The 26,367-nt window shown below is 43.2% G+C and overlaps 1 protein-coding gene and 1 non-coding gene across 12 annotated transcripts in view; one reads left to right on the plus strand and one right to left on the minus strand.

Moving 5' to 3' along the window:
• Positions 1-14,745: 14,745 nt before the first annotated feature.
• Positions 14,746-26,367, minus strand: part of LOC132677092 (uncharacterized) — a 290,019-nt gene continuing 278,397 nt past the window's right edge. For 7 of the 11 annotated variants that reach the window (XR_014136183.1, XR_014136184.1, XR_014136186.1 and 4 more), the window contains 2 exons: positions 16,674-16,840; positions 14,746-16,187 (listed from right to left, as the gene is read on the minus strand). This is a non-coding gene — a transcript (uncharacterized LOC132677092). Of the gene's footprint in view, positions 16,188-16,663; positions 16,841-26,367 lie in introns of all 11 variants that reach the window. The other 4 variants (XR_013552471.2, XR_013552470.2, XR_013552474.2 and 1 more) reach the window with 4 other exon arrangements.
• On the plus strand, positions 16,861-26,145 carry LOC132691080 (uncharacterized). The gene is made up of 2 exons (XM_060652354.3): positions 16,861-17,199; positions 22,901-26,145. The coding sequence occupies exons 1-2, from the start codon at positions 16,917-16,919 to the stop codon at positions 24,955-24,957; spliced, it is 2,340 nt and encodes a 779-aa protein (XP_060508337.1). The 5' UTR covers positions 16,861-16,916; the 3' UTR covers positions 24,958-26,145.

Raw genomic sequence — 26,367 nt, forward strand, 5'->3', positions numbered from 1 at the left:
TGCAAATGGATGCAAACTGGAGTGTGAAATGCAGATTCTGCCTGGGCGGAATGTGCAATTTCACAAGTGCACCCAGGCCAACATTTCCGTTTATACTCCCCATTCACCTCGGAGTCAGACTCAACCCTGTGCTGTGTTCCAGAGACTTACCCAGGGACAAGACCTGAGGTGTAGGGCTTGGAGGGCTAAGGCATGTGATAATTTATTACTTTTAAAAAAGCAATAACTTTAAAACAAAGATTAAATTACATCGCTCTTTTTATACTTACTATATTGTTCCACACGAGATAATTATACTCAAATGCATTCGAGATAAACGTTGTTGACATCACAATATGGTTAAGTCAATAATTTCTAAATATAACGTAATTTCAAATTCACTTTACTATCACTCTGAAGGTGGTTAAAAAGCATGTTTTTTGTTTTGTTTTGTTTTTTTTTTTTTTTTTATTCTAAACGTGGTAGTGGGCCACCTGGTTGGTTCAGCTGGTAGGGCATGCAACTCTTGATTTTGTGGTGGTGAGTTTTAGCCCCATGTTGGGTGCAGGGTTACTTTTAAAAAATTGTAGTATATTTCAGTGGTTTTCTTTGTTTTCTATTTCTCAATGTTCTGGCAGATGTGGATAACAAAGCCTGTACACTATATAGTCCTTAAAAGACATTTCAATTTACTTTCACCTAAAAAATAATTAATTTTGCAATATATCTAAGGGTATTTATTTAGGGTTTTATTTAAACCCTACAAAAAGCAAAACTGGATTTTCAAATTTCTAATAGCCTTGTTTTTGCCCTCAATAATTTTTATGGCAATATCTGTGAATTAACATCTATCATGAAATAAGTGATTCTCTTACATCCCTAGATATGGAAGATTTCACCACAGAAATGGTAATCAATTGAAATATGATAATGTTTAGATAGGAAATTAGCATATTTAAAATATTTTCAGGTAAAATGAAAATATCCTGGCATGACCCCAAAGTGGATACATGATGATATGATGATATATTAGTACATTAAAAATATATATGGTATCTGGGAGGGATTTTTTTTTAAGATTTAATTTCTTTAAGTTTATTTATTTATTTTGAGAGAGAGAGAGCACAAGTGGGAGAGGAAGGGGCAGAGAGAGAGGGAGAAAGAATCCCAAGCAGCCCCTGGACCATCAGTGCAGAGCCTGATATGGGACTCCATCTCACGAACCACGAAATCATGACCTGAGCCAAAACCAAGAGTTGGATGCTTAACGGACTGAGCCACCCAGGCATCCCAAGATTTGAGTTTTTTAAAGTAATATTTACACCCAGCGTGGGGCTTGAATTCACAAACCAGAGACCAAGAGTCATACAGCTCCATAGACTGAGCCCCTGGGAGAGATTTTGAGATCTTTAAAAGGTAGATTATTCTGTGATGTGATATGGCTAACTAGTCATTGAAGGGCATTAGAATATGCCATCCCCAAATACACCCTTTTGCTGTAAGGATTATTTTGAGCTGCTTATTTTGAGAAACAGGAGACACAGGAGAAGCTCAGAACAGAGTGGAAGTTATCCTTTCATAAGGGGAATTACTTTTAAAGGAAATCTCTACTTGTAAAGGGTGTCTCCTCTGTAGAGGAAGAGAAGGATGGCCCTACACAAAAATTTGATCAGAAGCATAACAAACTTAATCCTTGTTTACCCAGCTTTCTTGGATAAACTCTTCATAGCTGGCGTTGCCCCATATTTCTTTTGTCTTTAGCTGAAGGTCATATTTAAGCAGGTGGCTGAGGCTACTTGGGGAGTTACTCATTTTTCCCTGTGTCTCTCCCATGTATAGAGGAAGTATACGTGTTACTGAACATCTTTTTTCCCCTGTTAATCTATCTTTTATTACAGGGGTCTCAGCCAAGAGCTCAGAAGAGTAGATGGAAATTATTTTTCCTTGCTTATACTGTGTTGACAAGAAAGAAGTTTCAGTATGGACTTCCATAATCCCAAGCAAATAAATGAGTTTACAGTGGAACATTTCATTAAACCCATAACAATAGAGAAGTTAATAATAGGTGAGAGTCATGAATCTATTTGTTTATAAGGAGTTTTATTGCTTGTAAAATTGTCAAGAGAGCAAAATAAGTATATTCACAAGAAGTTACAAAGGATATTTCCTCATCCACAGGAAGGTTTTGACATGTCTCCCTGTGATGTCACTTAAAAACAGATACCACTTGGGGTACCTGGGTGGCTCAGTCAGTTAAGCATCCAACTCTTGATTTCTGCTCAGGTCATGGTCTCACAGTCATGAGATCAAGCCCTGAGTCAGGACTCTGTGCTGAGCATCAAGTCTGCTTAAGATTCTCTCTCTTTCTCTTTTCCTCTGCCCCTGCCTGACTTGCACGCGTACACGTGCACGCTCTCGCTCTCTCTCTCTCTCTCTCTGTCTCTCTCTCAAAAAATAAATAAATAAAACCAGATGCCATTTATTAAAGATTCAAAAATGTGAAAAACACAGGAACTAATTTGACCTGATGAACATATATTAAACCTGGTAACACAAAAATAGAGAATAAATATTTCTTAACATAGATGAATCAACTAAGGGGCGCCTGGGTGGCTCAGTCAGTTGAGCGTCTGACTTCAGGTCAGGTCATGATCTTGCGGTTTGTGGGTTCAAGCCCCGTGTCGGGCTCTGTGCTGACAGCTCAAAGCCTGGAGCCTGCTTCAGATTCTGTGTCTCCCTCTCTCTGTCCCCCCCCCTTCACACTCTGTTTCTCTCTCCTTCAAAAATAAATAAACATTAAAAACATTTTTAAAAAAAATATGAATCAACTGAAATATTTACCACTGCCAAATTTTAAAAAAATCAAACTTAGGTAAGGACAGGTTTTACTTGAGACAATTATTATATTAGAATGTTCCAACCACATGATCTGCGAATGTCTCCAAAGCCAGACAGAGAAGAGATTTTATTTCAAGGCGGAAACAGGTCTAGGAAAAAAAACCACACACACACACACAAACAGGTATAGGAGAATGGATGAGCATGTGGCAAGACCTATAAATGATCAGAGAATGTTTTACCTTGAAGTTGCCTACTCTTAGGAGGGTCTGTTGTAATGGTGGGGTTATTATGAATTATAATGCTCAAGAGAGGTCTAAATTCTGAGTTTTGGGGAAGGAGAGAAGCTTTTCTTAAAGTTTTATGTTATTTTTTAATTTTTAAAAAACATTTATTTATTTTTGAGAAACAGAGAGAGACAGAGTATGAGCAGGGGAGGGGCAGAGAGAGAGGGAGACACAGAATCCGAAGCAGGCTACAGGCTCTGAGCTGTCAGCACAGAGCCCGATGCGGGGCCCGAACTCACAAACCGCGAGATCATGACCTGAGCCAAAGTCGGATGCTCAACCAACTGAGCCACCCAGGCACCCCTCTTAAAGTTTTATTTATTTAAGTAATCTCTACACCCCATATGGGGCTCAAACTTATGACCCCAAGATCAAGAGTCACATCTCTTCTGACTGAGCCAGCCAGGCACCTCAAGGGAAGGAGAGACGCTTAAGTAAAGTTTGGTTAGGTCATATTAACAAGCATTGTTCTGCAGGAGGGGAAAATTCTCTTTCCTCTTAGGTCTCTGGCTTGGCTTAAGAATTAAACTGACCTAAGACAAATTCACAGAAAAGCATACACATTTTGTTGAATTTATACATGTACCCTGGAGCCTGCACAAGAGAATGAAGACCCAAAAAAGTAGAGTGGGAAGATTTTATACATTTTAGACAAAATTCAGTAAATTTGTAAAGAATTGGCAAGACACAGAGATTTGGGCTAGTTGGTAAAGGAGTAACTAGGAAGATAAGGATCAGTTTAACAAGATTTGTCCGTATAGATATCTTGGACCCCAATTCTCTATCTCTGGTAATAGGAATGTCTTCCTCCTGGTACAGGGAGGGTGACGTTCACATGGGAGGGTGATCTACTTTCAGGAAAACAATGAAAGGTCAGAGTGTTTCTTATATTAGCTGTTCAAGTGTTCTTAATTCAAAATACTCAGTATGCCAAAGTTGCATATTTTGGACTGACAGATGCTGGTTTCCTTCAGTTCCTATTGATCAGTGGGTATAAACAATTCAGTAATCATTGATGGGAGAAAGGATGGGGATTTGGAGGGTCTGTATCTGCCTTGCTTCTAGATAAATGGGGCATGGGGGTGCAAGAGCACCTGGCTCAGGGGTCCCCAAACACACCAGGTTTGGCCACTTTCCACTGACAAAATCCAAAGGCAGAGACACAAGCAGTGGTGGAAGAAGAAAGGAATTTATTTCAGGGAGGTCAACACCCAGAAGACCAGGGACTAACGGCTGAAAGCCTGTCTCCAAAGTGCTGAAAATACTTCTAGGTTTATATAAGGAAACGTGGGACAAAGATCTGTGGGGATGTGCAGCTGGGCAGCAAAGGTTGGGTTGACCATTGTCCTGGGGTCAATTACATGGGGTCTTGCTGGCTCAGGACAGTCCTTATTGCTTGAGGGTAATTTTGGATCCAGCAGGGTCTTTTTTTTGCCTGAGTTAAGGTAAACTGGAAAGAAGAACTTAATCAATATTTAGAAAAAGTACAGACTGAGGTCCAAATGGAGGTGGCAGAAGTCCTGTTTCGTCTCACTGAGGTCATGTGTGGAAAGGTGGTTCTTTGCAGTGAGCAGTGCTATTTTTCCAGACTTACAGGGTCAGAGTAAAGCCCAACACGGTCACCAGATATGACACCAAGCAAAATTAAAAAAAAATAAATACATGTTATATTTGAACAGTGGAACATTATAAACTTTAATGCTAATAATAACAAATTTGCCCAAGAACTTTGGCATATGTGCCCTTTGAATGGCCCTGGAAAACTCCGTATCTTCATTATGCTCTGTTGTGTCCCCGAGTTGGAAAAACACATTCCTATGTTGTTCTTTTTTTTTTAAATTTTTTTTTTAACGTTTATTTATTTTTGAGACAGAGAGAGACAGAGCATGAACGGGGGAGGGTCAGAGAGAGGGAGACACAGAATCCGAAACAGGCTCCAGGCTCCGAGCTGTCAGCACAGAGCCCGACGCGGGGCTCGAACTCACAGACCGCGAGATCATGACCTGAGCCGAAGTCGGACGTCCAACTGACTGAGCCACCCAGGCGCCCCCCTATGTTGTTCTTTTATTCACACAATACTTCTGACATGTCTGGTTGCCAAATGTGTGATAGTGTTTCCTCTACCAGCAATTCTCTGTGACAGCAGCTGGGTGTCCTATAATTCAACTCGATTTTGACACTGTCTACCTGGAGACACTGTCAGATCCCACAGGTTAAGGACTCAGTCCTATAAGCCCGTCCCCTCCCCCACTTCAGAGGCAATCACAAGTCCAGGTTGTCACCTGTGCTTCTGACCAACTGGCTATAAATTGGAGGTTCTTATTGATGCAGGCAGCTGGGTCCGAGGACCCAGAGAGGGGGCCCCACAGGACTAGTTGAGAGGGTTCTTGGCTTCATGCAGGATGGAAATCAAATGTGAGCCAGCGGGGAGTGAAAGCAGAATTTACTGAAGATATATATAGATGTATATATACAGAGTGTCCAGGAGACTCGGAAAGGAAAAGAGTGTGAGTCTCCTCTTTGCTTAGGGTCTGTGGTTTTTATTGGCAATTGTGGTCTTGTGCACATGTCCTCTTAGGGATCAGGGAACTGGTCAGAGCAAAGACAGGATCCAGGTGTCCTTCATAAGTCACTCATTCCCTGAAGCCAGGGGGTCTTGGCATCAAGGTGTTTGGAGTCAGTGGTCTTGGAGGCGACCCCACCCAATCACTCCTTAGATGTTAGCTATTGTGCTGGAAGGTTCCAAAGATATCATTGTCTCTTTGTCCCTCACAAGGAGGACACATGCTATTTGCATTACAAGGCATGTGTAGAGTGGGGTGGGGGTGCAGGCCCTAGCAAAAATGGAAGCTGGAAAAGAAGCAACGAGGGGGGAAACAGCCTTTTTTAATGATGTCCCTTCAGTTTCACCATCTCATTATGAGACTTCCTACTCTGGTTCGATACATTTGCTAGAACAGTCCACAGAACTCAGGTAAACAGTTTACTTACTACATTACTGGTTTATTGTAAAAGAATATAACTCAGGTATAGCCGGGTGGAAGAACGGATTGGTCAAGGTCTTTCTGGTGACCAGCTCCCATTCAGGAGCTCACCAAGGTCTGCCTCTTTAGAACAAAAGACACTCGTATCAGAAAAAATTCCAAGGGATTTTAGACCTGTGTGTCAGGAATCAGGGTCCAAGACCAAGTATTAGAACAAAATACGCCCCTATTGCTCTTAAAACTTCGGAAATTACAAGGGTCTTAGGGGCTTTGTGCCAGGAAACAGAGGCAGAGACCAATATATTTTCTATTACACACTGTCCTACCTGAGACATTATTTTTTTTAAGTTTACTTATTTATTTTGAGAGAGACAGAGACAGTGTGAGTGGGGGAGGAGCAGAGAGAGAGAGACAGAGAGGGAGAGAGAGAGAGAGAGAGAGAGAGAGAGAGAGAGAGAGAGAGAGAGAGAGAGAATCCCAAGCAGGCTCCCTGCTGTCAGCACATGTGGGGCTCGAACTCACAAAATCATGAGATCAAAACCTGAGCTGAAACCAAGAGTCCGATGCTTAACCAGCTGAGCCACCCAGGTGTCCCTACCTGAGACATTATTAACTGTTGGAAGATGTTGCTCTAAACCACCAAAGTCAGAGGTCTCTGTGACTGTTAAACTGAACGAGAACCTGGAGGCTATATTAAGAAAAATATTTTGCTATTTTTTCATTAATCATAGAAACAAATCTGCAGACACATCATGAATTTTATAGTCATGATTAGACAGTACAAGCAGTATTTAAAACTCAGGGTCACTGGGAGAAGGCAGGACCTCACCTGATCACGTCTGTGGGACTCAGGCTTCTCCAGAGAATTTAGGATCCTTGGGCACCAAGTTGGCCGGCCGAGAAGCCACGGGACATATTATGCCTACACCCGCAATTCGATTGGAAGGGGACCTAGGTGTGGCTCCACCCCTGGTAGACCAGACTCCGCCTCCCGGAGTCCTTGCCCCGGGAGCTTGCACTGCTGTTAAGGTGCTCGCCGAAGCGCAGCGCCTCTGCTCAAAAGACTGTCTTGTGTATTCCTTACTCAGGATCCAAACATGCAGCAACAAGTTGGTCCCTCTACCGATTTGGGGCTCTGATCACTCAGCCAGAAATCAGTCTGACCCCAAGCCCACAGGAAGGAGCTACAGTGCTCACCCCTGACTGGCCATGAGTATGTGGCACCAACAGTCCTCCCACCATCCTGCGGTGTCCCTGGGGTACTTGATCTCTTCTACTCTCGCCCTTTCTGCCTCTTCCTTCCTGCCCAAACCCTCCAACAAGCACACACAGCGAAGCCGGCAGCCCCTCCGGGCCTGAACGCAGTGTTTCTCACCCTCCATGTGTCCACAGGACCGCACAGAGGCTGGCGCTGGCAGCCCACGACTACCCCGTGCTTTATAGACATATAGAGCGCTCACAGGTCTTAGCTAAAGTTGCTCTTCCCCAAACTAGATTTCTAGCTTTCTAGAAATCTAGATGCCTAGATTTCTATGGCACACTTCTGGCCTTGCACAACGGGCACACAGAGTTCAGCTGCCTCCAGAATCTGCACCTTGGAAGGCCATCTCTTCTGCCTAGCTGGGGTCTCCAGGGCCTAACAGAACTGCCAGACCAGGTACCCTCTCAAATAACCTCTTAGATATGGAGTTTGCCTCTTGCACTCCTCCCACCCACTTCTACCCCCAGGTCCTACGTCTTGAGAACTGCTTAGAGAAGAATTAGGCTCGGAGCAGCTCCTCTGGCTGCCCATCCAGGACACTCAGGTTTTCAAGACACTCAGATGCACGTGAAGGGGAGCAAAGGTCTTAAAATCTGATAAGTGAAAATTTGCTTTTTTGGTTATAACCTAAGTGTAGGGAATTCCTCATAGCACCATGTCTCCAACTCCTGGGGGGGGGGGCCCACTGATGGTTCCACATGTTAAAAACAAAATACATGAACACAAATGAGCACACCATCAGAAAATCCCTCAGAACCACTAATCCCACCACTGCTTTGCCTTTTTTTTCTTTCATGTATATTGAGCTACCGTCACATGAAGACCATTTTAATGATCAGTCATAGGGAGACAAAAGAGACACAGAATCTCTATCCCCAGCAAGGCAAAGCCCAGCACCTAAATCCTCCTGAGGAAGATGGATATATAAAACCCAACTCCCAGGGTATTACAGGAATTAACTGACATAATTTGTGTGTGGTTCCTGAGACATAGTGCACACTACCATTTTTGTGAGCACATTGCTGCTGTTAAAACATATATATATTTTATAGATTTATATTTATATATTAATATATGCTTATATATTAATATTTATATATTAGTGAATGCATGCTGTTTCTGTCAGGAAAAATATAAACTAAAAATGAGAGAGAGAAAACAGATTTAATTCTCTCTTAAAAAGGTGGGGGAGGAAAAGAGACTTCTCTTCCTCCTTTTTCCTAGAGCATTTCTCTTAGGAAACTTGTAAGTTTTCTCTGCCTGTTTGGAATGTATGTATGTCTTTTAAAAGCTAAATAAGACTCTTGCCAACATTGTAACTCAGGAATGTTTGCTCAAGGATCTGGGAGTCAACTCTTTGAAATGTAAATATCAAAGGAGATAATACATTTATCTCCTCCCAATTCCTGCGGGAAGATAGGTGCCTAACTCAGCAGGTGCCTTGCTCCCAGTTTCAAAACTCCCTCCAGTCATTAATATGAGAAGTTTGTTTTCTCTCTGGATAAAGCCAATTAGCTAAAACAAATGGCCACTCTGCTTACCTGATAATGTTAGGATGAGCTATGTGTGACGAATGGTGTGGTCATGTCTTCTTGAGGACAACTTATTATCTTTCTTGAGAACATGTATGTAATCGGTCGTATCCGCTTGCTTGTCTTCTATGACAGGGTAAGATTTATCTTTGCAATCTCTCAACAGATTGCCTGTGATGCATGTCACATTCTGGTTTAAAGCTTACTCACTAATGAAAAGTTTTCTTTCCTACTACCTTTGTGGAGAGGATTGCTGGGTTGGGAGATGATTTTATTTTTAATTGTATTCCCCAATACCTCCCGCCAGCAAAAAGAGCTTTGACTTACACCATTTCCAACTTAAAAAAGGAAAACATTTCGGCTTCTAATATAAGTGGCTCTCACAACTCTAATCTTTTACTTCAAGTTGTTTGAAACATTAACTTCAAATAGCCAGGAGGCCGCTCGGTCCACGAGATACCAAAGAGATTCAAACAAACTCAAAAGCAGGGAGTAAGGCACTTTAGGGCTGAAAGTGCGGAGAAACGTCCAGGGGCGGGACGGAGGCCCAGACCCTACGCCTACTTCGGCCACGCCCCTTCGGCCGCTCACTTTCTGTCCAGTCCAGGCCACTGTCCAAGGCCCGTCCCTGGGCGGCCCCTTCCCGCCGCACGCTGCGCACGCGCAGTTTCCCGCAGACCCGGAAACGGAGCTAAGGACACCCTCCGGTGGGTCCGTGTCAGCTTTTCTGATTCAACACTGGTGTTTGCGATACACCTGCCCGTCCCCGGCCTCCGAGCCGCAACACCCGCAGTTCGGGGGTCACCACGTACGATAAAACCCCCTTCAGGCGCTTGTGCTGCGCCCGATGATTCTCGGCAGGACCGTCAGATATTCCAGGCCTGGGAGCCCCACCGCGGGTTCGGGGGTCGACGACTATTTCGAGTTAAAGTCTCTGAGGCGCGTCCCCGCCCCCGGCCGTCCGCCTTCGGTCCAGGTAGACCGCTCCTGCCGCGTCTTTTTCCTGCTGAAAACCCTCCCGGGACTCCGCGCGCTCTGGCCCTTTCCCCTTCGCGTCCTCCCTCTCTGGCCCCCAGGCTGCTCCTCTCTCCTCTCCTCCAGGCGCTAGTGCAGACCCAGAAGCCACGTCTCCTTGGCCTTGCGGTTCTGCAGGCACCACCCCTCTCCGGACACCCCCTCCACCTACGGCACCTCCGGAGCCGGGCCCCTCCCCCGTTAGTACTCCACTTTGTACTCACAGCCTTGGGAGCTTCTTCCGCACGATTCGCATCCACCGGCTGTTTGCCGTGGTGTGTTTCCACTATTGAAGCCGCCCTGGAAAGTGTTCTTCGCGGGCAGAGTTGTGAGTGTCAGGGTTTTTTTTTTCCAGTTGTGAGTGTCAGGGTTGGGGGCGAAGCAGGGACAGTCTGAGGGAGAATGAGTAAAACTACGTGTGAGAGAAAGGAAGAAAGAAAGAGAGTAAAACAGGAAAGAGCAGGTGGATGTGGAGAGAGAGTAAGAGTGGAGTGAACCACATAAAAGTAGAGGGAGAAAAGAAAGAGAAATCTAGATTAAAAGGTATCTCCAGAGAGGTGAAGGGTAGCACACTGGACGAGAGAGATCTTAACCGGTGATGGGAGTGGGGCAGCAAGGAGCAGGCACATCAGAATGAGAGTGGGGAAGGAATAAAGGCTCAGACAGCTCATTGGGGCCGTGGCAGATAGAGGTGGTGCTGGGACAGAAAGAGGGGCAACAGTGACAGAGACAGCAGAGGGACAAACAGAGCAGGGAGGGAATTCCCTGGCTTTTAATCCTTTCATTGGCTTCTGGTTGTCCTCGGGACAAAAATCCAGACTCCACTGTATGGCGACAGCCTAGAGCTCTGCAGGTGGGGTGACCTTCCAGAGTTGGTCCAGTGTGAGGGAAGGAAAAGCCTTCTCTTTCCTGCATCGACCGGACATTGGACACTGGCTGGTCAGCCAGGTGCTGTGGTGAAGAGGCCGTTTACAAGGAGGGAGGGAGCTGTCCAGCAATAGCAGCCAGACTGACAGCTGTGGGGCAGTTTGTGCCTGAATCCTGAGGGGTGGATTCAGGAAGTGCAGCTAGTGTTTCCGTGGTTGACTTGCGGGGTCTCTTAGGACCCATAAGGGTTTAACGGGAAAATGTCACCATTTGGGGGGTAATCTGTGGTGGTTTTGGTGGGGAAAATCTCATTATTTCAGGCAAAGCATTCCTGAAGGCATCACATGTGTTTTGTGGGATACAGATGACAGTTGGGGGTGTTCCAGAAGGTACTGGAGTCTAGTTGGGAGTATGTGGATCATTGCAGACATTGCTCTTGTATTATGGCGTCATGGAGGTGCCTGACGTTGGGGTATGGTCTCCAAGAGGGAACGTGTCGAATCCTGGGTTGGTGGGTGTCTTCCTGCCAAAATAAAAGACTGGTATTAGGAGCATGGCGTAGGATCTTTGGGCAAAGTGCGTAGCTGATTAGGAGGTTCTGTCGTGTAATATTGTGTGTGGGGTGTCCGCTGGGAGTGTAGCACAAACAGCATGGGAACCCGCAGGAGTGTCTGAGTCAAGAAGGGAAACAGTGGGGGACTGGGGCCCAGGAGGTGGGTGCTTTCACTGAGGCAGGCTTGCTGGAGGTGGGTCTCTGGGAACAGCTGCAGAACGGCTGTGAGGTCCAACAGTACGACAGCCTCAGGATCCTTTGGACCCTGCTCATCAATTTTTACCTCCAGGCATTTTATTTGGTTCAGCATATACATATGGCGATATCGTCCCATCTTTAAAAAAAAAATACACAAAAAAGAGGCTTTTACTACATTCTCCCATCTTTATTTTTATTTACAAAAATTTTTAGTGTTTATTTATGAGAGACAGAGAGAGAGTGGGGGAGGGGCAGAGAGAGACAGAGACACAGAATCCGAGGCAGGCTCCAGGCTCTGAGCTGCCAGCACAGAGCCCGATGCGGGGCTCGAACTCACAAGCGCTAAGGTCATGACCTGAACCGACTGAGCCACCCAGGCGCCCCTTTTCTCGCATCTCTAAAATAAAGAACCTTCCATCAGCTGCATTCCCCGTGGTGGTAAGTGCCCTGGGGTGTGCTCCATTTTAGAGAATACACTAAACACTTGTTTATACTCTGCTTCAGATCTTGGTTCCAGTTCTGTTTCGTATCCACTGCACCGCTGAGACTCTCCATGTCCGAGTCACCAGGGACCTCCCCACTTCTCAGTCCGGGAACTGGCTTCCCCTTCTCTTCACGCTGGTCCCAGCAACAGCACACCAGGCTCCTCTTTCTGAAGCACTCTTCTCTTGGCTTCCACGTCACACTAGTTTTTTACAAGTAAAACTACCACTTACCTGTTTTAACGTTCTTCTCCATGTTCATGCGTCCGTTCCCGGTGCCTGTTTCTCCTAACTCCTTGGTCTCTGACTGCAGGAGCACCCCTGGGCTTAGGCCTTGAAACCCTTCTCACTTCCTGCCTTTCCACCTCGCCCCATCTCATGACTTTCAACACTGATGTCTCCTTTCACTGTTCCACCAGACTTCTCCCCTGAAACCAGGGGCCTTTACCCATCTGTCTCCTCGATGTCTCTACTGGGACAACAGCCTGGTATCTTCACCCTAATATGTCCAACAGTGACCCCCCCCCAAACTCCTCCAAACCTGTCCCTTGCAGTCTGCCTCTGCATATAGGGTGACCCTGTATTTCCTGGGCTTAGATGGGCATCTTGACATGTTTGCAAAACAGACATTACTTGTTAGTGTTTTAACTCAGGACAACATAAATAAAAATCAGATGTTTACTCAAAATGGATAAGGGAATACATGAGGTATGGGGGACATTTTGAAGAATGCAGTCCCTTCTGATTTGCTTCCTTTAATACTTTCTGATCTTACCTCCTTGTCTCCTCTACTCACCCTGCTCCAGCTGCACAGGCTTCTCTGTCCTTCCTGGAGCTCAGAACACCACCACCTTAGGGTCTTCACATGGGTGTCCTTCTGCCTCGAAGTCTCTGACCCCTCACGTGCGGGTGGTAAAAATCTCTTCTTCCCTCTGGTCTTTGTTCTGATATCACCTCTCAGTGGCGCCTTCTCGCCCCCGCTCCCTTTAACATTCCAGCCACACCCCCACCCCCAATTCTGGTCCATAGTGCCTCCTTGGCATCTCTCTCCTGCTCCTTCCCCTTCCACTGGCTGGATATTCATGACAGCAAGGCCCCTGGGGATCCAGAGCCAGAAGGGGGATGTGCTGGGTGGGCCTCCTGAGTGTGCTCCACCCAGCTTCACGCTGTAAATCTGAGGCTGTCTGCAGATACAGCTCTTGTGTTCCTCCCAAAGATTCCCTTCAAATGGCCAAGGGGAGACAGGGCCTGATCTCAGTCCTAGTTAAAGTGCCTGGGGGGTTTCTGATGTGTCTCCAGTGCTGAGCACCAAGGCTGTGGTGCTGCATGTCTGAGGCTGACATCAGCCCCTGACCCAGCGAGAGGTGAGGGGGCCCGGCTCTGCGTGGGGTGTGATCGGGGCAGGCCTGTGACCTGCAGGGGAGGGTCAGGTCCCGCCCAGGTCCCCACTGATGCGGTGTGCGGGGGCTTCACCAGGGCGGGAGCCGGTTCTGAAGAAGAAGGGTGGGAAGGTCACTTGCTGGCCTCTGGAGGAGTCCACTGTCCCGGGGCACCCCCTGTGTTTTCACACGGAGAGGCCTTCCCGTGTGAGGATGCAGGACGGGAAGGACCCAGACTGACTCAAAGCATTAAGCTGCGTTTTGTTGACACTTAGGATTGAATTCCCAAGCCTGATCCTGCCTGAGGAAGAATCCCGGAAAGGGAGGAAGAGCAAAGGAAAGGAGTCGGGAATGGCCGTCTATCAGGTGAAGTCATATCCTGGGTCGATTTCCTGTCTCTCATTCCTGCAAGGCCCTTCTTGAACTTGCTAACCTTGTCTGAGTCTGAAGTGTTTGTCCACACTCCCCCAGGCCTTCCCACCCCCGTCCCTCTCCTCTGCACTTAGATTCCAGCTCATCGTGACCCAGGGATCGGAGCCTGTGAGGGGGCTGCACTGGGCACATCCTGAGGGGCTTCGCAGCAGGCGAGTGGAGACGGGTGGTGTCAGTGTGGCTGGGCTGCAGGGGGTGTTTAGGGGCTGCCTCTGGACACATAGTAGGCTCTCTGTTGACCAGGATAAAAGAAACCGTGTGTGGAAGTCCTGGATTCATGTGTAGGAAGAGTTGGAAGATTCTGGAAAAGAAGAGTGGTAAGAAGAAAGCAGCTCTGCCTGACCTTGTAAGCATTCAGAGCTAAACAAGTGCACCATGGTGTTTATGGTTCCAAACTACTAATTTAGAATCAAGTTCAGAAATCAGCATCCGTGATAGTGGATGTTTTATTCCATAGTTGGTTTTACAGTGTGGAGTCAACCTAATCAATGGTAAAGGTTTTAAAAAAATCATTCTCAGCACATCTGTCCCACAGAGACCATGGCGTTCCTATAGCAGCTCTTGTGAGGCGGATGTTTTAGATGAAAATGGTGTTAATTTAGCCCAGATCTGGAGCATAGAGCTTTATCTTCACCATCAGAGGGGCTGTAGCCATCTGGTTCCACCATTATTTTTAAGTATTATATCTCATTGACCTTAGACATCACATGAGTGAGTGACATGTATTGATTGGTTGATTGAATAAGCTCCAGACCAAGAAGCAACTTAGGCACCAAGATGTAGTCAGAAGGGGATGCCCTTCCCTGTCACATCCCCACCCTTCATGTCTCCACAGGGAACCGATGTTGTCAGTTCTGTGGCAGGAGTCAGTTCAAACCTGATACAAATGCATTTAACACTGGTATAAAATTTTAGGAAATCTCGATGAAGTTTGTCGTAACATTTTATTATGCAAATTAGAAAAATTTACATAGCACGTCTAGACACTCTTTTCATGTTAATCAACACAATCAGACACAGCTTGCTCATTTAGAGCCTCATTGGATCATTTTCTTAATGGGGACACACGGGGACCTTTGCCATTTTTCGCTGATGTAAAGAATGCCACGGTGGCTGTGTAGGAGTAGGCCGGCCTCTCTGCAGATGTCTCAGGATTTCTCTGGGTCGGACAACTCAACGTGTGATTACTGGGTTAAGGACAGTGCATTTCACATTAGGATAGATTCTGTCCGATATGGTCTCCTAAAGCTACGAAGTACCCCATCCCACAACAACACGTGAGATTTCCCCCCTGATGTAAGCAACATTGGTACTGTAATCTCTTTGTGTTTGAAAATTGGGGAGAAATTGACAATCCGTTGTATTTCCATTTTCCACCTACTTGTAACTTTCATTAGTTTTGTGGGAATAAAACCTGGATTTTCATACTTTGCTGTTCTCCTTTGATATATTTTTAAGGGCTGTTTTATGGCTTCTTTACACACAGCCTTGTGTCTTCATCAGTGTTTTGCAGTGAAATGTAAATCTTTCCTTCTTGCCCTCTACTTTCTGATCTTTCTTAGGCAGATCTGAGCTAGCATGATCTCAAGGTATTATGTTCCATTTAGTACTCTTTTCTTAAAATTATCTCCTTAAATTGGCTTTTTGTATATATCTTGTAGTTATTTCATTGATTGTAAAGTTTCATGTAACACACACATTAATAAGTTCATGTGTTCTTTGGCAAATCTCTCCATTTAATTTTTCTTTTCAAAATTATTTTTCCTCAGCACAATGGCCACTGTTTCGTTTTTTTAAATCCCACATTTCTTCTGCATTTGAATTGCTCTGAGTTTCTAAATCACTGAGGTCTTTATGTGACCACACCTCCAGTAAGAATTAGGTTTGGGAGTGCCTGGGTGGCTCAGTCAGCTGAGCATCTGCCTTTGGCTCAGGTCATGATCTTGTGGTTCATGAGTTTGAGCCCCGCGTTGGGCTCTTTGCTGACAGCTCGGAGCCTGGAGGCTGCCTCAGATTCCATGTCTCCCTCTCTCTCTGCCCCTCCACTGCTCGTGTTCTCTCTCTCTCAAAAATAAAAAAAACATTAAAAAAATTAAAAAACAAAAAGAATTAGGTTTGTCAGTTTTTGGTCATGTCTTTGTTATGTCCTTCACATAGGTTGGGAAATGTCTTGCAAATAGGTTCCTCAGTGCAACTTCTAATGGGAATGAGTGTTTCCCCCCAGCTGGGCCCAGCTTAGGCATCCAGAGCAGCGGTGAATGGCAGGAGCCTGGCTGGCCCACATACCTCAGCCTCACCTTTGGTGGAAATGCTTCCAGTGCTTCCTGTGGATTGTGATGCTTGGTGGAAAGTTCTTCCTCAATAAAAACGTTTCAGATGTCCTGTTTGGTATGATTTAAAAAAAAATTTTTTTTAACATTTATATTTTGAGAGAGACAGAGCATGAGATGGGGAGGGGCAGAGAGAGGGGAGTTCCAGATTCTTAAGCAGGCTCTAGGCTCTGAGCTGTCAGCACAGAACCAGATGCGGGGCTTGAACTCAGGAACCGAGAGATCATGACCCGTGATCTGAGCCGAAGTCAGATGCTTAACTGACTGAGCCACCCAGGCGCCCCCCGCCCCTTTTGTTTTTGGGTTTTTTATTTTTAATCATCCAATATTTCTTCAAAGATCTGCTGTGACCAACCTGTGTTCTATTTAGTTCAATTAATGTACATTAGTAAAGTTCATCAACCCGAATCCTTTTTTTGTTGTTTTTAGTGGAATAAACTCCATTTGATGTATACATTCCATAATGGCTAAATGTCTGACTTTAAATGAAAACATGTATTTATATTTTTGCATATAGTTTGTCACACCTGAAGTTACCTCTTGTGCTCTAGATCCACTAGGTGTGTAGAACTGTCACTTAGGAGAACGTCAGGTGTACGGCGTCCATATAATCAACCATGTGTTGGATATTTTTCATTTATATCGTTCTTTTTATTGTCCACAAAAATGGGAAATCTACAGTGATGTAGTGGATTCGATATCCTCTGATGGAAAAATATAATGAAACAAAATTAGGGACCTAAGAATTGCTCACAGTTACCTGTTCTTGCCCAAAATGATATGTCAGAACATTCACTTTGGTTGAATCGGGCCTTACACTGCTCTCCCGCTCATATTTTGTGTGAACAGGAGAACTCACCCCGAAGGATCCGTGGTGAAATGTGTTTTTCATTTCAGGAACAGTTGACCTTCAGGGACGTGGCCATAGAATTCTCTCAGGAGGAGTGGGAGTGCCTGGACCCCGCTCAGAGGGCCTTGTACAGGGACGTGATGCTGGAGAACTACAGGAACCTGGTCTCCCTGGGCGAGAAAAATGTCCCTCCAGAAGTCGGGATCTGCCCCAGTGAGTCTCTTGGGAGCCCTTGCTCTGCTTGATGGAGATTGAGGCTGGGTTCATTTTGAAATGAGAACTTTTATGAGGCGGCATCCCCTTCCACTCCCCCTTTCTTCAGATGGTCTGCCCCCCCCCCCCCCCCCAGATTAGTGGTGCCTCCAGAAGTTGAGGAAGAACAAAACCTTATGGCAAACTTTAAAAAATGTCTCATTCTGGATCCACTTAGATCCATGTACTTCTGACTCAGTAGTTCTTGGAAGAGAGCCGGATATCTATGTTTTAAAAATATTCCATAAGCATTCAGGAGAGAGTGAAGAGGCCTGTGGAATGTTTTTCTAGACATCTGTAACATCCTCTCTCCTCAGCTGAACAAAGGGCTGGAATTGGATTCTGGAAAAGATACAGCACATCACATTCCTTTTTTTCATTCCTTTCTTTTTATAAGCAGGAATCTCTCTTTCTGTCTTGAATGATATCTCTATTTTGGAGCAAGGGAAAGAGCCCCAGACTGGAGAGCAAGGTGAAAACAGTGAAAAAACCAAACGGGTGGGAACATAGGCAAGAGCTCAGAAGGGCAGAGAGGAGGCCGCACCATTAATGGTGTTTGGGGAACTCTCCGCCAGTGGGGGAGTTCTGTGGGAAAACAAATGTGTCTTTCTTGTGAGCTCTCAGAGGTAAAGTTTGCTTCCCTTCCCCTCATCACTCCCTTCTTCAGACGTGTAGAAATGCATCCTCCTAGCCCCCAGCTCATGCAAAGACCAAGGCAAAATCTTGGCCATGACCTGTAGCACTCTATTAAGTGCCCCATGACCTCTTCTTTTTTTTTTTTTTTTTTTAAGATTTTATTTTTGGGGCACCTGAGTGGTTCAGTTGGTTAAGTGTCGGACTTCGGCCTAGGTCGCGATCTCCTGGTTTGTGGGTTCCAGCCCCACGTAGGGCTCCGTGCGGACAGCTCAGAGACTAGAGCCGCTTCGGATTATGTATCCCCCTCTCTCTCTGCCCCTCTCCAGCTCATGCTCTCAAAAATAAATAAATGTTAAGATTTTATTTTTAAGTAATCTCTCCACCTAACGTGGGGCTCGATCTTACAAACTCAAGATCAAGAGTTGCACGCCCTCTTGCTGAGCCAGCCAGGCGTCCATGCCCCTGTGACCTCTTTTGTTCCTTGACCATGAAGGGCACTAGGGGGCTGGTTTTAAGGGGTTCTCTCTTTCTCATTCTTTTCTCATTCTCATTCTCTTTCTTTCTTTTCTCATTCCATTCTTGTTCCCAGTCCACACGGGTCAGAGCTGAAGCCTCCCCAATCCTGGCATCAGGACTTCTCTAGGATCATCCTCAATCTGTGTGCTTAGGAGACCTGCTCCTGGTGTTGGAAAACATCAGCATCTGTGGGCCCAGAGCTGTCTGCCTCTTCAGGCCCTTTCTTCAGTTTTGCTTTTGCCCCACGTCAGTGTGTGTGTCACGGGGGTGGGTGGGTCTCTCAATCCAGCCCTGAAACTGCTTTGACTCAGCAGCAGTATAAGCACGTCCACACCACACTATACTGTAAGTTTCGCTATGTTATGTGTTTTTGTTACTTTTCTCTCAAAGTATTTTCTACTTTGCTGTGTGATACCTTCTTTGACCCATGGGATTTTTTAAGTGTTTAAAGATCTTCATGTATTTACGTCCTTTCCAGTTTTCCTTCAGTTACTAATGTCAAGTTTCATTCTTCTGTGGTTGGAGAAAATACTTTGTATGATTTCACTCTTTTCCAATTTGTTGAGACTTACTTCATGGACTGATATATGGTCTGTCCTGGAGAATGTCCCACGTGCAAGTGGGGAAGAATGTATTTTGCTCTTATGGGCGGGGTGCTCCATATACGTCTGTCAGTGCTTGCTGGTTTATACTCGGCTAAAATTGTCTGTGTCCTTCCTGAATTTCTGTCTGGCTGTACTCTCCATCATTGAAAGTGAGGTCTGGAAGTCTCCAAATACTCTTCTACAACTATTTTTATTTCTCCCTTCAATTCTATAAATATTTGTTTCATATATCTTGGGGTTCTCTTGTGTATATGTTCGTATTTGCTGTAACTCCTTAATGAGTTATACTTTTTAAAATATATATTGTCCTTTGTCTCGTAACAATTTTTACTTAAAGTCTGTTTTTTCTGATACTCCAGACACTAGGAAAACAAAAAAATCATTAGATTCGCTTTGCTCTCTGAGCCCACAGTATCTCCAAGGTATGCCTGTATCTAAAAACTTTCTTCTTTTTATTTTTTTTTAGTGTTTATTTATGAGAGAGACAGAGCGCGAGCAGGGGAGGGGCAGAGAGAGAGGGAGACACAGAATCTGAAGCAGGCTCCAGGCTCTGCACTGTCACCACAGAGCCCAATGCAGGGCTCAAACTCACAGACTATAAGATCATGACCTGAGCTGAAGTCAGATGCCTAACCGACTGAGCCACCCAGGCGCCCCTAAAAACTTTGCTTCTATAAATCCTGTCCTTCTCTCCTCTGCTGCTGTCACAAATTCTGTATATATATTGTGTGACCATCAGTGGTTCACATTTAAATCACAGATTTTAAATACTGTTTGATGTTGTTGTTTTAATCAATAGGGAAAAAGAGTGACAAATTGAAAACACAATACTAACCTTATACTCACCAGTCTACTGTCTTTATTACTGTTTCTTATTTCTTGATGTGGATTCGCGTTTTTGTTTCTTCGTTCATATTAGCCTCAAGCATTCCCTTTACTAATTTTTTGTTAGACTGGTCTTCCAGCAAGGGACTCCCCAGTTTTGTTTTGTTTTGTTTTTCTGGCAACGTTTTAAGTTTTCTTCTATTTTTGAAGGATAGTTTGAAGTGTGTAGAATTCTTAACAGACCTTTATTTCTCTTTAGCACTGTGAAAATGTCATCCCGTTGCCTTCTGGTCCATACGGTTTCTGGTGTGAAATCATTGGGTAATTTTATTGACGATCTCTTTTACCAGAGGAACTACCCTTTGCCGCTTTCAGGGTTCTGTGTCTTTGGCTTTTGACAACTTGATTATGAAGTGTTTCACTGTGGGCATCTTTCAGTTTATCTCACTCGGGCCTTGCTGAACTCCTTGGATATGTTTGTAGGTTTATGTACTTCACCAAATTTGGGAATTTTTCTGCCTTATTACTTCAAATATTTTTTCTGCCCATTTCATTCTGTCCTCTCCTTCTGGGATTCCCATGATCTATGTTGGTACACTTGAAAGTGCCCCACAAGTCTCTTGTTCCATTCATTTTTCTTCATGCTTTTTTCTTCTGCTGAGACTGAGTAATCTCAGTGGACTTAATTTGTTCAATTTGCCTGTTCAATTTGGTGTTAAACTCCCTTAGGGATTTTTCCATTTTAGTTTCTGTACTTTTCAGCTCCAGAATGTCGATTCTGGTTCCTTTTTATAATTTCTGCCTCTTTCTTGATGTTCTCAGTTTTGAGAAATATTGCTGTCATTGGGTCCTTTGGTTATTTGCATATGGTCTCTTCATAGTTATTTAAGCATAGTTCTTTCAAAATAGTGACATAAATTCTTTGTCTAGCAAAGTCTGATGTCTGGGCTTCCTCAGGGACAATCTTTGTTAAATTGCTTCTTTTCCTATGTATGGGCTATACATTATTGTTGGTTTGCCTGCCTTATAATTATGTTAAGTTAAACATTTTGAGTATTATGACAACTCTGGAAGTCACATTCTCCCCCACCCATACCCACACCTCAGCATTGCTTATTGTTGTTTACTGCAGTTGCTGTTGTCTGTTTAGTCATTTTTCTGAGTCAGTTTTGTAAAGTCTGTATTCTTTGTCACATCTGGTTTGCTTAGTGGTGAGCTAGTGATTAAACGCATAACTTATCAAACACCTGGAACCAAAAAAACCAAAAAGCAAGAAACTCCTAGTCTTTGGAAATAGACTTTGTACGTTTGTTTGGGAATACCCAAAACTCAGCTTGGCGGTTTACAGTGGGGTCTTAGCCTTTACCTCCTGCTTCTGCCGACCTGAAGGTTAGCAGGAGGTGAGGCACAGGGTCACCTCATGTGTTTTCTGAGCACTGGCCCCACCCTGGGAATGTGCACGACTTAGATTCCTAGGAACATGTAGCTGTTTTTCAAAGCCCTTATTCCCCAAAGCATTTTACTCCCCAGCCCTTCATCCCTGGCTTCACAGTGTCTTCTCTTGGCCCCAAGTGTGCCGTCTGCTAGTATACTTGCCTTTAAATATGCTTGTCAAATGGACACCACTCCCACCCCACCTGGCATAGCACCTCTTGAATCCGGCAAAGGCAAAACTTTTTGAGCCAGTTTTTCAGTGAGCCACCAAGCAGATCAAAGTAAAACCCACAATTCTTAGAGAATCAAGTCTGTTCTGCCACTCCCAGTACATGGGACCTATAGCAGGAACATGGGCTGCCTCTATGCTGTAGAGAATGGGATTGGGCCAGGGGAAGTTAAAATGTTAAAATCTCTCCAACTGAGATCAGCTGCCTTTTTCTTAAGTACCTACGTGATTGCTATAAATCTTTGTTTGGTTTCCAGAATTTTGATAAAGTTGATTCTGACAGTTTTTGCCAACTTACTTGCTGTTTTTGTAGAGAGATGGACTTAGAATATTCCACGATTTTCATGCTGTTACTTTTACCCAGTTCTTTACAATACTATTTACCCAGTTATTTACAATACTATTTATCTGAAAACTGATATTTCAGAAGCCACTGGGCATGTGTGTAACTTAGACTGCTATGAATATGTGGAAGCTTTTCTCAACATGTTTTCCAATTCTCATATTGTGTGCTCTTTCTGGAATATAAGTCCTTTCCCTTGTTATTAAGAGAGAAATCATTAGAATTCCAGTCTATAATTGTGTGTAAGTGTGGTTACTTATTATTTACCTGTTGGATTTCTTGGTTTAATTTAAAAATTTCATTTATTAACTTGTCATCTACAGATTAGGAGTTTCAGTATCTAGTATGGAATATGACTGCAATTCACCAATTGTTAAATGTTCTAAAATGCCTATTCTGCATACAGCATAGACAGTTTTAGAGTAGATATTAAGAATATTTTCTTATTCCAATGATGTATTAAATTATTCTTGACTTATTACTTTTATTTTTACTTTTATAGTTTGTAACTTCCAGGTATTTATCTTATTCATTTTTTTTTGAAAGACTTTATTTTTAAGGAATCTCTATACCCAACATCGGGCTCAAACTCATGACCCCGAGATCATGAGTCACATGCTCTACCGACTGAGCCAGCTAGGCGTCCCTAATTCATATTTTTATGGATTGTCATTACTTCATGTAGAACTGTGCCTCATCATTTATTTGCATATAGTAATTATACTGTAAATATGCATTTGTATAATATGTTTTCAGTACAACACACCTATTTGTCTACTGGCATTTGGTGTGTGTTTTGATGTGGTGGGCAAAGATACACTTTCTTTCAGAACTTATATAAGTTTACATAATGTGAATGATTTGGTCATAGGGTGTTTCAAAGTAGGTTTCTCTTAATATAATTCGAAATACATGTTATCTTTTATTAAAAGATTCTATTCACTTTGCCTTCTTAAACATTTACAGACTTTGGTTGAGAAGTTTTTATTTCTTCAATGTAAGTTTTACTTTTAGTCTAACAACCATCTTGCAACTCTAGTTAATATGAAGACTTTTTTTTTATATATCTTTCAGATAGCTCTGCTACATTCGTGATCAAGGAATTATTACCAAAGAAAGACATTAATAATGGAGAATTATACCAGTCAGTGCTCTTGGGAAGACCTGAAAGCCATGGCCTTGAGGATTTTGACTTCAGGGAAGTCTGGGGAAATACGTATGAATTTGAGAGCAAGTGCGAATATGAAGAAAGAAATTCAAAAGGAATGCTTGTGACAGATAACCTAAATCTCAGTGGTCGAAGAGATAAACAAGACAGCAAATCCTGGATTAATTTACCTTTAAAGCACAGTGTTTCTTTAAGAAAAAGTACATATCAATATTTTAAACAAGGGAAATCATTAATAAAGAATTTGTTAAAAATAAAAACCAATATAATCTATGCAGGAAACAAGTATACAAAATGTTTTGAAAATAGAATTGCATTAAGCTCCCAGTCGCATCTGGCTGAATTATTTCAAACTGAGGAGAAAATTAGTGGATGTAATCAAGTTGAGAAGTCTGTCAAAACTTGTTCCATTTTGCCACTTCAGAGATTGCCTCCTAGTGTCAAAACCAACATTTGTAATAAATATGGAAAGGTTTTTATGTGTCCTTCATTGCTTACACAGCACCAGAAAACAAAAGTTAGAGAAAAACCATACAAATGTAACGAATGTGGAAAGACTTTTAGCCATCATTCAGTCCTTACTAGTCATCAGAGAATTCATTCTGAGCAGAGACCATACAAATGTAATGAGTGTGGTAAAGCCTTTAAGCAGTTCTCAAACCTCACAAGACATCAGAGAATCCATACCGGAGAGAAACCATATAAATGTAATATATGTGACAAGGTCTTTAATCAAAATTCCCACCTTACAAACCATTGGAGAATTCATACTGGAGAAAAACCACACAAATGTCATGAATGTGGTAAGGCTTTTATCAAGTGTTCAGACCTCTGGCGTCATGAGAGAATTCATACAGGAGAGAAACCTTACAAATGTAATGAATGTGGTAAGGGTTTTACCAAACGTTCATATCTTTGGGATCACAAGAGAATTCATACTGGAGAGAAACCATACAAATGTATTGAATGTGGCAAGGTTTTTAGGCAGTGGTCTACCCTCAGGATTCATCGAAGAATCCATACTGGCGAGAAACCTTATAAATGTAATGAGTGTGGCAAGGCTTTTAAGCAGTGCTCACACCTCACTAAGCATCAGAATGTACATCCTGGAGAGAAGCCACACAAATGTACTGTGTGCGCCAAGGCTTTTATCCACATTTCAAGTCTTGTGAAACATCAGAAAATTCATTCTGGAGAAAAACCATACAAATGTAATGAATGTGGTAAGGCTTTTATCCAAAGTTCAAGTCTTGTGGATCATCAGAGAATTCATACTGGTGAGAAACCTCACAAATGTAATGAATGTGGCAAAGCCTTTACTGTGCGTTCAAGCCTAACTAAACATAAAAAAAACCATACTGGTGAGAAACCTTATAAATGTAATGAATGTGATAAAGCATATACACAGCTTGTACACCTTACTAGACATCAGAAAATACATACTGAAAAGAAACATGATGAATCAGGTATACATGGTAATGCTTTTATTCAAAGCTCAAGCCTGGGGGATCATCAGAGAATTCATGGAAGAGAGAAACCTTACAAATGTAATGAGTGTGGCAAATCCTTTAACTGGTGTTCACGCCTTACTCGACATCAAAGAATCCATACTGGAGAGAAACCATATAAATGTAATGTGTGTGGCAAGGCTTTTAGTCAAAATTCAAACCTTACAATTCATCAGAGAATTCATACTGGGGAGAAACCTTACAAATGTAATGAATGTGACAAAGCCTTTAAGCAGTATTCAAGCCTCATAAGACATCAGAATATACATCCTGGAGAGAAACCACACAAATGTATTGTGTGTGGGAAGGCTTTTATCAAACGTTCGCACCTCTGGGGTCATGAGAGAATGCATACTGGAGAGAAACCATACAAATGTATTGAATGTGGCAAGGCCTTTCGACAATGGTCTGACCTCAGGATTCACCAAAGAATTCATACTGAAAAGGAACCTTAGAAATGTAATGAATGGTGGGGTGCTCGGGTGGCTCAGTCAGTTAAGTGACCGACTTCAGCTCAGGTCATGATCTTGTTCATGAGTTTGAGCCCTGCATTGGGCTCCATGCTGGTGGTGCAGAACCTATTTGGGATTCTGTCTCTCTCTCTGTCTTTCTCCGTCTGCCCCTTCTCCACTCTCTCTCAAAATAAATAAACTTTTTAAAAATGTGAGTAAAAAAGCAACATAATGAATGAGAATCATTTAACCATTTTCCACAATACACTATGTATCAGAGGATTTATACTAGGGAGAATTAAGTCTAGTCCAAGATTAATCAACATTTAATCAATGTTAAATTCTTCACAGTAATTAAAAGTCAAAATCATTTAAGACTCATGAGATGAGTGTCAATGGAACAAGGTGATCTTTAGTAGTGATGTACCATTTATTAAAAAAATTTTTTTTAAGTGCCATCTTTTTTTATTATTTTGAGAGAGAGAGGGAGAGAGAATCCCAAGCAGTCTCTGTGCTGTCAGCACAGAGCCCAGTGTGGGTTTCAAATTCATAAACCATGAGATCAGGACCTGAGCTGAAACCATGAGTCAATGCTTAACCCACTGAGCCACCCAGGTGCCCCTGTACCATTTCTTTTGAAACTACTTTTTTTTGTTTTTAATTTGAGGTTTCTTAAAAAGCCTACATAACTATTGATGTCTTTCAACCTGAAGTTTGGTGTTCTACTTTCATTACATGTTTTTTTTTGTGTGTTACCATGATGGTTTCTGGGAGCAGATCAATATGATAAAAGGGCCTACTTTATTAAATGAGAATCATTCTCATCCATGTATCCTGAAGGAACACTGAATTTTAACATACAATGTTGTGTGGTATTGAATGAGAAAATGGGTTGGGCAGAGAATATATGTCAAACAGTGATGTAAATAGTATGTTCAGGATCCCTTCTACAGATTTGTCAGTACAACAGAGGGCCACTGGATTATCAGAAACCACTGTTGTGCCAGACAGCATGAAAAAGCAGGCTTTAAGATTGAGAGACTTAGATTTTCATGATAGGTTAGCAGGGACTGCTTATGTGCTAGAAATAATGGAGAAGAAATGATAGTCATCCTCTCCCTGTAATGAAAATAGTGGTTGTATATCAAAGATAAGTGAAAATTTAGTCTTATTTTGGGGAGCTAAAAGCAATTATCAGAGAGAAGAACTTCATCAAAACAACCAGAATACAGTGTAGAGGTACTGGATTTGTGTTTAACCACTACACTGATGCCGTTTTACTCAGAATTCTATCATAGTTATGTTTTCGTTAATAAAATGTAATCATTTTTTCAAAGCTCTAAATGAATTATTTTCTTCCCCCTATCAGATCAAGTCTATCCTGTCTCATTATAGTACTTCAACACAAACACT

The sequence above is a fragment of the Panthera onca genome, chromosome E2 (genome assembly GCF_046562875.1).
Source record: "Panthera onca isolate mPanOnc1 chromosome E2, mPanOnc1 haplotype 2, whole genome shotgun sequence".
Classification (NCBI taxonomy): domain Eukaryota; kingdom Metazoa; phylum Chordata; class Mammalia; order Carnivora; family Felidae; genus Panthera; species Panthera onca.